The 12,577-nt window shown below is 47.2% G+C and overlaps 2 protein-coding genes across 2 annotated transcripts; one reads left to right on the top strand and one right to left on the bottom strand.

The window, feature by feature from the left end:
- Nucleotides 1–8,705: 8,705 nt before the first annotated feature.
- On the top strand, nucleotides 8,706–9,708 carry PtA15_7A7 (uncharacterized protein; the record flags this gene model as incomplete). Its single annotated transcript, XM_053171444.1, has 5 exons — nucleotides 8,706–8,748; nucleotides 8,823–8,886; nucleotides 8,962–9,301; nucleotides 9,369–9,468; nucleotides 9,539–9,708. The coding sequence occupies 5 exons, from the start codon at nucleotides 8,706–8,708 to the stop codon at nucleotides 9,706–9,708; spliced, it is 717 nt and encodes a 238-aa protein (XP_053021836.1).
- A 1,181-nt stretch (nucleotides 9,709–10,889) lies between these two features.
- Nucleotides 10,890–12,037, bottom strand: PtA15_7A6 (uncharacterized protein; the record flags this gene model as incomplete). The annotated part of the gene is made up of 3 exons (XM_053171334.1): nucleotides 10,890–11,474; nucleotides 11,546–11,614; nucleotides 11,696–12,037. The coding sequence occupies 3 exons, from the start codon at nucleotides 12,035–12,037 to the stop codon at nucleotides 10,890–10,892; spliced, it is 996 nt and encodes a 331-aa protein (XP_053021835.1).
- Nucleotides 12,038–12,577: the final 540 nt, after the last annotated feature.

Genomic DNA, 12,577 nt, shown 5'->3' with positions numbered 1-12,577 from the left:
ATAATTTATTGGGGAAGTTTTTATGCACTACCAAAATTTACCACATGCACTACAAACAAAAAGTAGTGCATTCTGTGCACTCCATGCACTCCAAGAATCTTGGAGTTCAGTATGCTACACTCCAACAAAGCTGGAGTGATATTTTGCGCACTCCAAATGCAGTCTACCCTGCTCCAGCTTTGCTTGAGTGTAGCATCCTGCACTCCTTAAGTTCCTTGGCACCCCGGTCATCTGAATATGAAATCAAGAGAACTCAACTGCCCTCTTTCTGACTGGAAGTGTACCAGATGGTAATTAAGAGCACTCAACCCCCTCAATGACTGGCACCAACCAGTCAATGAGAGGACTCACCCCTCTTGATGACCGGGACTGACCAGTCCTTGATGGGACTCAGCCCTCTCAGAATTGATGACTGAGACCTGCTGGTCATCAAGAGGGCTCAAACCTCTTGATGACTGGGACACACCGGTCATGGAGACAATGTAACTGTCTTTTCAACCCTCTCATTGACTTTTCTGTACTGGTGTGGTGCTCCATCCCAAGCCACAAGTAGTATTTTGGTATCTTTTCTTTACATATCTTCATCATTACATTGCCCATTACCCCATAACCCTTCACAAATAGTTCATTATTATTGCATATTCAGATTTTACGCCTCATTTCACCTATAGTCACTCACATATAGTACCCCTTTATCTTCAATGGTTCAATAGTTATAAAGAATATAAGATTTACAGAAAACCTACAGCCTTCATTATTTACAACACTCATTTCATTAGTAACTTAATTAAATCATTATAGTACATTCCTTTGACAGATATATTTTGACATGTTAAACCCTTTAAATACATTGCTCATCATGTACTATGCCTATTGTACACATTACATCATTGGATATGTGCTTAACTCTTTCAGTAGTGCTCATCATTACAAGTTGTTACTATGTTCACATCATCTTCCCCATTTGTGCAGTCTTTCTTCCCATAGCCAGAATTCCTCTTGATTGCTCATCTTGCGCTCAACATAAGACAAACTGTGTAGATTCCCCAGTGAAGACTATGCAGAAATTACAGTAGAAATTCCTTATCACCCATTTGTTTATTGAAATCATTGCTATTCCCCTAAACCATTGCAATTGAACATTGCCCATTGTACCTCTGAAATCACCATTTCTATTGAATCATTTCCATTGCTTCCCCCTCTTCAATTATTGCCCTAACCCTCTCATCCTCAGTAGCCAAACAGTAGTTAAGCTCATAGTCACCATGGGAGTTTGCGTGGCACTTGTGTGCAAGTGCAATTGCACAATATTGTTTAAGAAACCTGTTAGATATAACCTGGAACTTGAGCCTCAATGTATGCTGAATTCATGATGAATTTATGTTTAACTTATGCTCAATTGAGCTGAAGCCACTTTGGAAAGGAGTTGAATTCAATTGAAAACAATCTCAAACTTGAATCTAGTTATTACTGGAACTATTTTAGAACACATTCTCAACTACCTTGCAAAGCAATATCTAATACTTGGCAGAAACAAGGTATTTACCATGGGAATCATATATTTCTAAAGCTGGCCCCTATCATCCGTTGACGGGTACTTGGCACCCAGGGGCAGGTACCTGTGGCAGTGCGCAGGTATCCTCCGGCGGGTGTGGGTGTCCAGTCTGGGTCCAAATTCAGGCAAATACCTGCGCACAAATTGCCATTCTACACAGCTCTGCTGTGTATGACTTCAGAAAATATCACCAAAATCATTTTTGTACATATGGCTGAATGTTATAAACAGTTTTTGAAGTGTCCACCTAAGCCCCTGGCTCACTCAGGCTGGCATCACTTGGCTCAGTGATGAAAAATGTGACACACCATCACACATGTGTAAATTTGTGTGACACATTCTTCAGCTGCTAAATTTTGTCCCAAGGGAGTTAGAATTCTGGGACAAGCCCAGGGGAGTCACAGATTACCCAGGGTTTGTGAATGGATTCAGAAAAGCTCCTCAACAGGATTTCTGTACTGATGAATGAAAATCAGATACAATTCTTAAAGGATTCAGCTAATTTGCCCCTGGGATTGCGGGGCACTCATCTTGGCATGATATGGCTGGGTGATGTCTACGTGTCACACAAACGCGCGCGCGTACGTTTGTGTGACACAATGTGTCATAGGAACCCGCACAGGTTACATGGTGGTGTGACAGCTGGCCCCACAGCGCCAAATTCAAACCATAGTACCAGAGCAAAATCAGACCTCCCACTAGAGCTGACACTTTGCACCCGGTTACCCGCGGCGGGTGTGGGTACCTGCCTGAATTTTGACCCAGAATTCCCAGAATGGACACCCGCAACCGTACCTGGAACCTGCTGGCAGTTACCTGTGTACTTCCATGGGTACCTGTCCACAGGTACCTAGTACCCGCCAATGGGCACTAGGGGCAAGCAGAGCTGTGCAGAATGGAAATTTGTGCACAGGTACCTGCCTGAATTTGGACCCAGACTGGACAACCGCACCCGCACCCGGCGGATACCTGCGCACTTCCACATGTACCCGCCAACAGGTACTAGGGACCAGCTCTACCTCCCACAGTATCACTACACTCCATCCAAATTTTTCACCATGTGTAATAGAAACAAATTAAAAAGAACTGGCAGCTTTTTGGTGTGTGCCCTGAAAATAAATAAATAAACTGTTTCAGAGAAACCTACTGGGTATGGGTTTCCTAAGAGGTTGAAAATCATGATAATTGAAATATGAGGAACTTTGGTCAAGCTTGAGGGTCAAGTAAAACTTATCATTAAAATGGCCTTGTTTTGGCGTAGGTATAGCATCCATTTTACACATACATTACACAATACATCAATTATTGTTCCAGGTCATTTCAGGATATTTTGTGGCAGACATGAACCTTGCCTTCAAACCAGAATCTAAGTGAGATCCAACCAAATCTATGACTGAGTTAAGAGATGGCACTTGCATGCAAGTGCTGAGGAAACTTCCATGGTGAGTACTAGTTCCTAAGATCAAGTAGAAATCAGCCACACCTATATTTTCTTCTTTTTTCTTAGTGTTACTCTCATCCCCTCGGCATTAGTCAGGAAGTCAGCCTCACCAGCATCCTTGCATAGCTTACACTAAGACTAGTGTTGCTATCCATCTCCCTTCCAAGCTTTATTCCCCCCTTTGAGTAGTCCCACACTGGCCATTTAGAGGGTTGAGTCATCTCAACAACTGATCTGTACCGGTCATAGAGAGGTTTGTATCCTATTGATGACCAGTCTTTACTGGTCATCAAGAGTGTTGAGTCCCCTCAATGACAGGTCTGCACCAGCCATTGAGAGGGTTGAGTCCTCTTGATGAACGGTACAGACTGGTTATCAAGAGCAACAGTGGGCTGCTACGCTAAACTACGCAATTTTAGCCCTAAAGTTTAGCGTAGCGGCAAAAAGCGCCAACCTTTTTTGAATAGCGTTAGCGCGCTGTTAGCGCCGCTACGCTTTGCTAATTTTCAGCGGCGCTAACAGCATACCAATTTTTGTTTAGCGTTAGCGCTGCGCTACAGCCGCTACGCTACGCTACGTTGCGCTAAGGCGCTTTTAGCGGAAAAAAGGCACTTTTTTGCCGCAAAAAACGCTTTAGCGCAGCATAGCGCGCGCTCTTTTGCGCCTTGCGTGCTTAGCGTTAGCGCAATTGCGCGCATCTGCGCTAACGCTACGCTAAAAGCTAAAATAGCTTTGCATCCTTTGCGCGTAGCGTTAGCGCAGATGCGCGCAATTGCGCTAACGCTACGCTAAAAAATAGCGCATTTGCGCTGCGCTACGCTACGCTAACAGCTATGTTAGCGTAGCTGACCCACTGTTGTCAAGAGGGTTGCTATTTCCAAAGAGATTGGATTGGCTAGCTGAGCACTCCAAAAAAACTATTGTTTTGGAGTGGAGAACTGTGTACAGCTCCAAGCTTTTGCACTACTTTTTGGTAGTGCACATGTTAATTTTTGGTAGTGCATGAAGCATGATCCTTCAATTGAGATACAAAATTATATTGACCAACCAAGCTTGGCTGCTGGGGAGTACCTGTGGCGGGTATCTAGTACTAAAGTCTTTAATGGATGAGGCACATTGGCAAATGAGAGAAAATACCTAGAGATGGTGAGTTGAGAGAGCAGTGGGTGAAGCAAACAATAGGGGGGTTCACTTTAGCCTCATTTTGAGGATTTTGCATGGATGGTTTGACTGCATATACAGCTTACCTGCATAAACCTTAAAAAAGTACTACATAAGCAGTGCCTCCAGCAACCGGCCCCTCAACCAGAAAAATTCTGCTGAAAACTTTATTTTGAAATCCACATATTAGCTAAATATAAATCAATACCCATACCCAACATCCACTCAACACAATCCTTAAGTAGGGTGGCTAGTTGGACTCAGCAAAGTCTCTATGTGTTATGTGTTTAAGGACTGAAATCTGTGTTGTTTGGAATAGCTGAGGGCAGTGTGAACACCCACTGCCAGCACAATTGGCCGGGTTGAGGTTATCTCAGTTAAACTGGGATGCACTCAACCAATTTAAACTTGGGTGATCTGAACTGATGAAATATAAATCCAAGGTACCACCCCCCTTGGGGTTATATTAGGCCCTGTTTGGCAGCGTGATTATTACGCAATAAATAATCTTGCCATGTCCCCCTACATTGTGTAAGACACTACTTTTCCGCCTGATCTTTTGGAAGTAAACTGCCAAGCCTTATGAGGGTTTACTTTCAAAAGATTATCCTAAAAAGACATGTTTTACCATCTGTAATGTAGCATGTTTCCTATTATTACACTGCGTAATATGACGCTGCCAAACAGGGCCTTGAATTGGTTGAGATCAACCAAGTTTAAATTGGTTGAGTGCATCCCAGTTAAACTGGGATGACTTCAACCCAGCCAAATATGCTGGTAGTGATCCCTGCTGGTTTGCCTTGCTTATTCAAGGCCAACTGCAGTAATTTCCTTGCATCAAGCTGCATGAGCAGTCCTCAAATTTTTTCATGCTTTCTTGGCTGATTTCCAAATCAGCTTGTAAGTGAATCCCCTTAATGTGTTGAGTGTTAAAGAAAGAGAGAAGTGGAACACCATCAGGAAGTTAACTAATCAACTAGGTTTGAGCCAACAACTGCTGTGCATGTACTAGGGGGTTTCAAAGTAGACCCGCACGTGCATGCAGGTCACTTTGCATAACCCAGTTTTGCAGGGAGACTGCAAGTCAATGTTCAACATTTGAGTTGAACATTGGCATGCCTTGCCTTGCAAGTTTCATGCGCGGGTCTAATTTGAAACCCCTTATTAAGTACAATGAGAGATATCACACAATACTAAAACCATCCAATAGGCAGGTTCACGTAAGGCTGATGTCCAAATCAGCCACCAAAACCAGCAGATGCAGCTTTTGAAAATCCTGAGAAAGAAAAAAGGTTTGGCTGGGCAGCTCCCCTTTGGAAGCAATCTGCCATCATGCCATGCATAAACCTTACTCACAGGTGCATGAGCAGACAAAATCAGCATTGCTTTTTTCCAATGTGCACAGTGAAAGCAGAATCAGCATTGCTTTCCCCCCTTTCACATTGCAAAAAAGCAATGTTGATTTTGTCTGCTCATGCACCTGGAGTAAGGTTTATGCATGGCAGATTGCTTCCAAAGGAGAGCTGCCCAGCCAAACCTTTTTGCTTTCTCAGGATTTTCAAAAGCTGCATCTGCTGGTTTTGGGGGCTGATTTTGAAATCAGCCTTAATGTAAACCCCCCTAAGAGCATCTGCATCTGTGGCTAGATTAGCCTGGGCTAAGTAGCTCGGATTACAATTGGAATAGGCTAATCCAATTGGCCATCCGCATGGGTGGGGATTAGCAGGTCCAAGGCTGTCGGAGGTTGTGTGTTTAGGTGCCTGTATGTTATGTGCTTGGCACATAAACACATAAAGTTCATGCTAACAAGCATGATGAATATTCATTTTGGGATTAGTCCCAGGATTAGTGGGGTCTACATTTAGACCTCACTAGCTTCAAACGGAGCTCTGGGTCAAGTTGATACCCAGTTGATCCAACCCAATGCAGGTGCAGGGTCAAGCTAAGTGCCCTAATCCGGGCTAACTTAGATCATCCACATCAGTCGCGGATTAAGGAGGGATTAGCATAGCTAATCCACCTTGGCAACCGCATTAGCCGGACTAGACTCCTCCTTGGAGTACGATATGGACTAAGGAGGAGTAGCTTTACTCCTTGCTAATCCTGGGAGTAAGCCTTGCATGCGGGCACTGCTCCCCACTCAAATGTATGCAGCAAACACAGCTGACATAAGCTGCAGGTGCATACACCATACTTACACATTGAATTGGCACTCACCAATGTGGTTGACGGCCAAGATTAGCACCAATCCGGTAGTAAACTAATCTGCTACTGGAGGACTTGCCGCCAATCTGGAAACCCAGATTTTCCCAGATTTGGCAGGGAAATCTAGGCAGATCTAGGATTTGGGACAATTGAGCCCAGATTTCCCCGCAAAATCTGGAAAAATCTGAGTTCCCAGATTGACAGGAAGTCCTCCACTACTGGACTTACTCCTGCACCAATGCGGATGCTTGCGCCCGGTGCGGGTGGTCTAATAAGTACCAAGCTTAATTAAGCCTCTTGATTGGAGGTTCAGGGGGCCCAACCCCGCACCCCGAAGGGAAGCTCTTGGAGGAGCTTCGCGCCTCTCCTCGGAAGGAAAGGGACTTGTGTTACATAAGTTTGAATAATAGTACCGCTCACACCCGCCGTGCACCCACAGGGCAGTGCCGGGTGCAGTACTAGGTATGTGCTTTCGGGGGTGCGGTACCTGGGGTATCAGCCGCAAGTACCGCCCCGGCCAGGCCAATTGCACGGTCTACATGGCCGGAACCACCTGTCCATGAAGGCTTTACAGTGTCAATGACCAAGGGGATTCCTTCCCGCCCATTGAGGCCGTACAGTTTCGATGGTGGGGACTGCTTGACGATTGGGATGGCCTCGGGCCTTGGCAAGTGTGTATAGCTCGGCAACCGCCAGCAATACTCGCCCGGCGGTGCCGGGTGCGGTACTAGGTACCAAGTTTGGCCAAAAAAAAGAGCGGTACCCCTGGCCCCACTTTTGAACTTAGCCAAGTCCCTCAATCGGAGGCGCGGGAGCGCTGTCGCGAAGCGACCCTCCAAAGGAGGGACTTATGCCCTACCTCGCAAAACAATAGGCAGCAGACGTCTGTTTTCAGCGTTTTTCACTTGTCCCTCCGTTGTAGCTACGCAAGGACAGCTGGGGCCAAGTCAGCTGCTTCAAGAGATAGCCAAGAAGCATGGCTCTCTGCTGGTATCTTTCTTTTATCTGTAACAGTTGAACTGGATTTTTTAAAAAAAAAATTAAGAGCTGCTAAGTTTTGACAGGCGTCAAAAGTATGGCTTTGACCGAGGCCTGTTTGAACAATGCCCTCCCAAAACCCAAGAACTCATTTTTGTTTCATTTGGGATTCAAGAGATTTTCTCGAGGGATCCAACCTCAGGAAGGTGGCAGGTGCAAGTGCTGATGTAGGCAGACAAAACTGTCTACTCAGAATTTTGATAGTCTATAGCTGAGTCAAGATATAAAGAGTTGAAAATTTTGAAAGTTTTCCCCAGCCAAATGGGATTTCTGCTGCCTACTCTTTTGCGAGGTAGGGCGTAAGTCCCTCCCTCGGAGGGTCGCTTCGCGACAGCGCTCCCGCGCCTCCGATCGAGGGACTTAGCTAAGTCCGCCCCACTTTGACATTCTCTATTCCCCTCTGGTGAAATTTTTTACCATCTCCAGAGTGCATTGAAGCGGAGGTTCTCAGCTATCCTCTGCATTTCAGCTCGCTGTCTCACAATGAGTGCGTGCTTTGTCACTTGGATTCAAAAAATTGGCCAAAAGCCACGATCATGCCGGAGCTCTCACGCGGAAGGATGCCGATAGCTCATAAGCCTCACACTGGGAATGAGGGATGCTTCGCATCGGGTGCTCTGCACTCCCGGTCCCTGGAGGCTTGGTTAGTCAGAAGATCACCGCTTGCGGGCAAGTCCCTCCTGCGGAGATCGCGCTTCGCGGAGGGACTTTGCTAAGTTCGGGTGAAGGGTTGAGGTGACATGTTTGTACATACATGGACCGATGTGAAGGGACTGAGAGTACATATATCCCTCCAGACAATCTCCCATACGACAACGGACGGCGATATTGAGCGATATTGGTCTTGCCCACACCCGTAAATTGTAATTGCATATTTGGACACATACATACCAAAGTGTTTCCCTTGGACTCCTTCAAAAACTCTGTCAGATGAAACCTCTTTTCAACTGCTGAGGAGGAAAGTTCCAGCAATAAACGCAGCTTAAGACCGAAGTGGGAGCTCTTCCTATGACGAAATCTCAAGCTGTCAAACAACGGACTTTCTCACACAACGCCAATGGTGAGAATAATTCTAGTGAATTGGTTTACGGGAGGCACGCAGTATATGGCCGGTGAACAGTCCCTGATGCCGGGTACGCACTCATAACCTCAAAACCAAGGCCCACTCACATCTGCTTTGATTCAATCCAGACACTGTCCTAGCAAGCTCAGGCGGCACACTCATCCCCATCTAAATACACTCCTTCATCCACATTTATATATCCTCTCTAGAAACCCCGATAATCTCATCAGTCTCCCGTCACAATGCTGGTTTCTACCCTGCTCGTGTTATTTGGGTGTCTCTCCGGTAGGTGTTGCTTCCTTGACAGGAAGGTACCACTTGGAAGATCCACCGTTTGCTAACAGCATTTCTTGAAACAGCACCGATTCACTCGCGCCACTCTCATTCGCACGGAATTCGTTCTTCCAACGACGCTATTTATCGGTAAGGCAAACACCTCACCACTCTTCTCAAGCCAGGTTGAGATATTCATCTTTCACGTTCTCTTGCTGCATTCAGAAAGCTTCAGGCACGAATTGTACCTGTTGTCTCGCCTTCGACTACCCGTGTGCGCGTTGCCAGAGCAGTTCAGCCTGTGGCTAACAAGCGCCACGGCAAGCGCGAAGCAAACATCTCGCTCAGAATATCTGCGGCTTTGAATGAATTCCTTCAAATCGTTGACAATGAAGCCTCGAAAATAAGGTCATTCGCCCAAAGCGCATCCCCAGAAGACATTGCCTCGCAAGCCCAAGAGCCGCTTCAGAACGTACTCAAGGCCGCTCAACAAGCACTTGCGAACGTCAAGAATTGCGAATACGCGCCTGCACCATCTGGTGCATACCAAACTCCGCCAAGCTCTGTCAGTGAAACGTCGGAGTATCGCTAGAGCCATCGCGGAAACTGACTCTCTTCCGTTGGTTTGATAGCCATGCCCGTTACTTCTGGCTATCATCCGATCCCTCAAGAACATCCTTTCAAGCTTACAGGCCGTAATGACTGCATCTCAGGCCCACAAGAACTTAGGCGGTAAGCAGAACTCATATACCGTGTTCAAGTCTTCAGATCGATCAGCACATTCTGACATGCTCAAATTTAGACATCATTACCCAAATCACGGGGATCGTTGCACAAATCATCTCCGAGGTTGACTCGAAACTACCCGGAGCGATCAAAGACCTCGCAGAGATGGGCCGTGACGTTTTGGACTCTATTCGCTTTGACGGTTTCGGCTTTGGTGGCATTATGAACGCTGTTAGACCATTGTAATTTAGATTGTTTCGGCTTTGGTGGAATTATGAACGTTGTCAGACCATTGTAATTATGTTGTTGTTTGAATTGGCGGGCAGTGATTCAAAAAATTGCCGATCCACTCAACATCACTAGTCAACATTGTGCCTTTTCGTAACCGTCCGCAATCTTCTTCTTGATTTCGCATTTTCTCACTAAGCTCGCTCGTTCACAACAATGACAATCCGACATCTGCACTGGTAACTTCCGTTTGGTTTGCACGTGCCAATTGTACTCAAGTGGAAAATCCACACCACCAGCACTTGAAGAGTGATTGCGGATGAGTGGTGGCTTTCTACAGTACTTGATGCAATTTTGAACGGATGCAGTCTGTTGCAGTCCTTGTATTGCGACATGAGCTCCTGCACGGAGACCAGTGCTCTTCGACACCGATTCCTGCACAGGCCAGTGCTCCCAAATGACGGCCCTCACTTTGAACGATACAAGTCATACATAGGCAAGTTTGAACCAAGTTTATATGTTGAAAAGCATGTGTTGTGGTACGTTGCCTACATAAAGCTGCATAGCCTTCCGCAAAACTTCTTTCCATTCGTCAATCACGCCCGCTGATCATTACTTGAAGCCAAACGACTGGGCGAAGCTAAACCATCCGTTTTCTCAAAGGTCAATCTCAAACGTTGGGAGATCAGAGAGAGAAGACAGTGACCAGTAAAAAAACCAAGGAATGTTGACCTTCTTCTGGACTGCCTTAATGAGTCATAGATGGATTCAAGCAGCTGTAGCTATAAATAGTCAGGCTGCTCCTGTCAATAGCTGCCTACAGCACCGACAACTTCTGCACTCAATATTGGTTTGTTTTTTTAGTAAAAGGTCAAGTGATGTGTGTGTATGTGTATGTATATTCATTTTGAAAAGGTTCATCATGCCTTTCAGGTACTGATAGTCGAGTGAATGGCAATGTCATGCTAGACGTGATTATGAGACGGAAGATGAAAACAAGAGAAGAAAGATAATAAGGGGTGAGGCTTATGTGCTCGTTTAAGAAAAGTTGAAAGACAGTAGGGAAGAACGAACAGGAAAACAACAAGGATGATACGGAAAAAGGAAGCAAAATAAAAAAGGGGATGATAAAAATCATTTTCCATTTTCCATACAGGCTAAACAAGAGGGGTTGGCGGATAAACCTTGGGAGGGGATGATTAGCTTTGATTGTTCAAAGCGTTACCAGCACTGGCCGCAGCCAGAGATCCAAAGGAGATAATAAGCTGATTGATCGCATCAAGGTTTCCACCGGGCGCGTAGGATCCGGGATAAATTGGATTGATCTGGCCAACAGGTTGAAATGATATCGGATTGGTGATTGGTGTGGGGTTAGCAAAAGTGGGCGCAATTGAAGGTGGTGCGGCGGCAGCAATGTTAGGTCGGGCGACGCTGGCGGCACCTGCTGCCGCGGAAGGGAGGTTGGGATTTGATTGGAAGGCAGTGAAGGGGTTTGATTGGGAACCGAATGTTGTACTTGGAGTTGAGGTATACTGAGGAGGGTTGTCGATTTTGTAGGCTGGGGGCGGATCATCTTTCGGGGGTTGAGATGAGTTTTCCTTCTTGGGTGGGGGTTGGTCTTGATCCTTAGCTGGCGGATCGTCTTCGTCCTTGGGTGGGGGTGAGGGTGGTTGATCATCGGTCTTTGGTGGTGGTGGTGGTGGTGGCGGTGGTGGCGGTGGTGGTGGAGCTGGTTTCGGCGCTGGGTCTGGTCCATCAGACGAGCCGTCGAGAAGGGACCAGCTCTGTGAAAAAGTGCGAAGCTCAGGATGAGTCGATTTCTGACAGCTGCGGGAGAGGCGGGACGGAGACTGACCATGTAAAAGACACCGACGTCCTTGGAGGCAAAAAACTCGAACAAGGATGGGGACATGTCGAGGCCGTTCTGCGGATGAGCAACGGTTAACATCATTGGTCTTTGGAAGTCTCTAGGAGACAACAGATCTGGAGAATTCGCATGACTTACCTCTGGACATCCAGGACACTCATCGACAATGGTGGCCTCAGTGCTCTTGCCACCGAAGAAGATTTTGATCTTCTTATTACACCATTTGTTGGCAGTGTACTGGGCCTGGTTGAGCGCAACGATGAAGTCACCGGGTCCGTTCGTTTGTCCACAGGCACCTAGACCGGGGTCATAGAATGTAGCACGGCCGGGAAATTTACCTTCGCCACGTTTATGGAGGGAGTGGTGAGCGGCTCGTTTGGTGAGAAGCGGTATAGGATTGAGCTTTGCGGATTGGCCGAGTTGGATTTGGCTGATGAGGATGGTGAGCGAGAGTAGGATGGCGGTGAGTGCGGGGGCCATTGAAGATGGGTGGGGGTAATCGGTGGGTGTGTGTGGGGTTGGAAGGAAGGACTAGGACCGACAGCCGGTCCGCTGGGCAGGAAGCAGTAATCGATAGTGGTGGGGCGCAAGGAGAAACGAAGGGTGTGCGTGGTGGGTTGGCTGGGGGGGTGGGTCTGAGCACCCATCCTGACTGGCTCGCCGGTCCTCGAATTCGTCGATCCTGAGTGAGTTCGCACGCGCTGGCAGGCTGCAGATGACCAAATCAGGCAAGCATCGGAGTATGTGTGTCGCTGAGCGTGGGAAGGGTGCAGCGTCAGTCAGTCTGGCAGGCCTGGGCAGGGCGAGGCAGCGTGCTGCAGGCTGGGGTGAGTGTCGGCGGGAAAGCAGCGACCTCTGCCGACCGGCTGCCGAGCGGAGAGTGCTGGGCCGGGCCGCAGGGCTCACCCGAGCCCGTGCTCCATCACCTCACTTTGCACCACGAGTGCTACCTACAGCTAGTCCTACAAAAATCATTGCAGAAGGGGCCTCAAGCCTAAATCCTCCTCACCAAGCTCAACT

This window comes from Puccinia triticina, chromosome 7A, assembly GCF_026914185.1.
Source record: "Puccinia triticina chromosome 7A, complete sequence".
NCBI classification, from domain to species: domain Eukaryota; kingdom Fungi; phylum Basidiomycota; class Pucciniomycetes; order Pucciniales; family Pucciniaceae; genus Puccinia; species Puccinia triticina.
The sequence above is the reverse complement of the archived record's forward strand: the minus strand, read 5'-3'. Positions and strand labels throughout refer to the sequence as shown.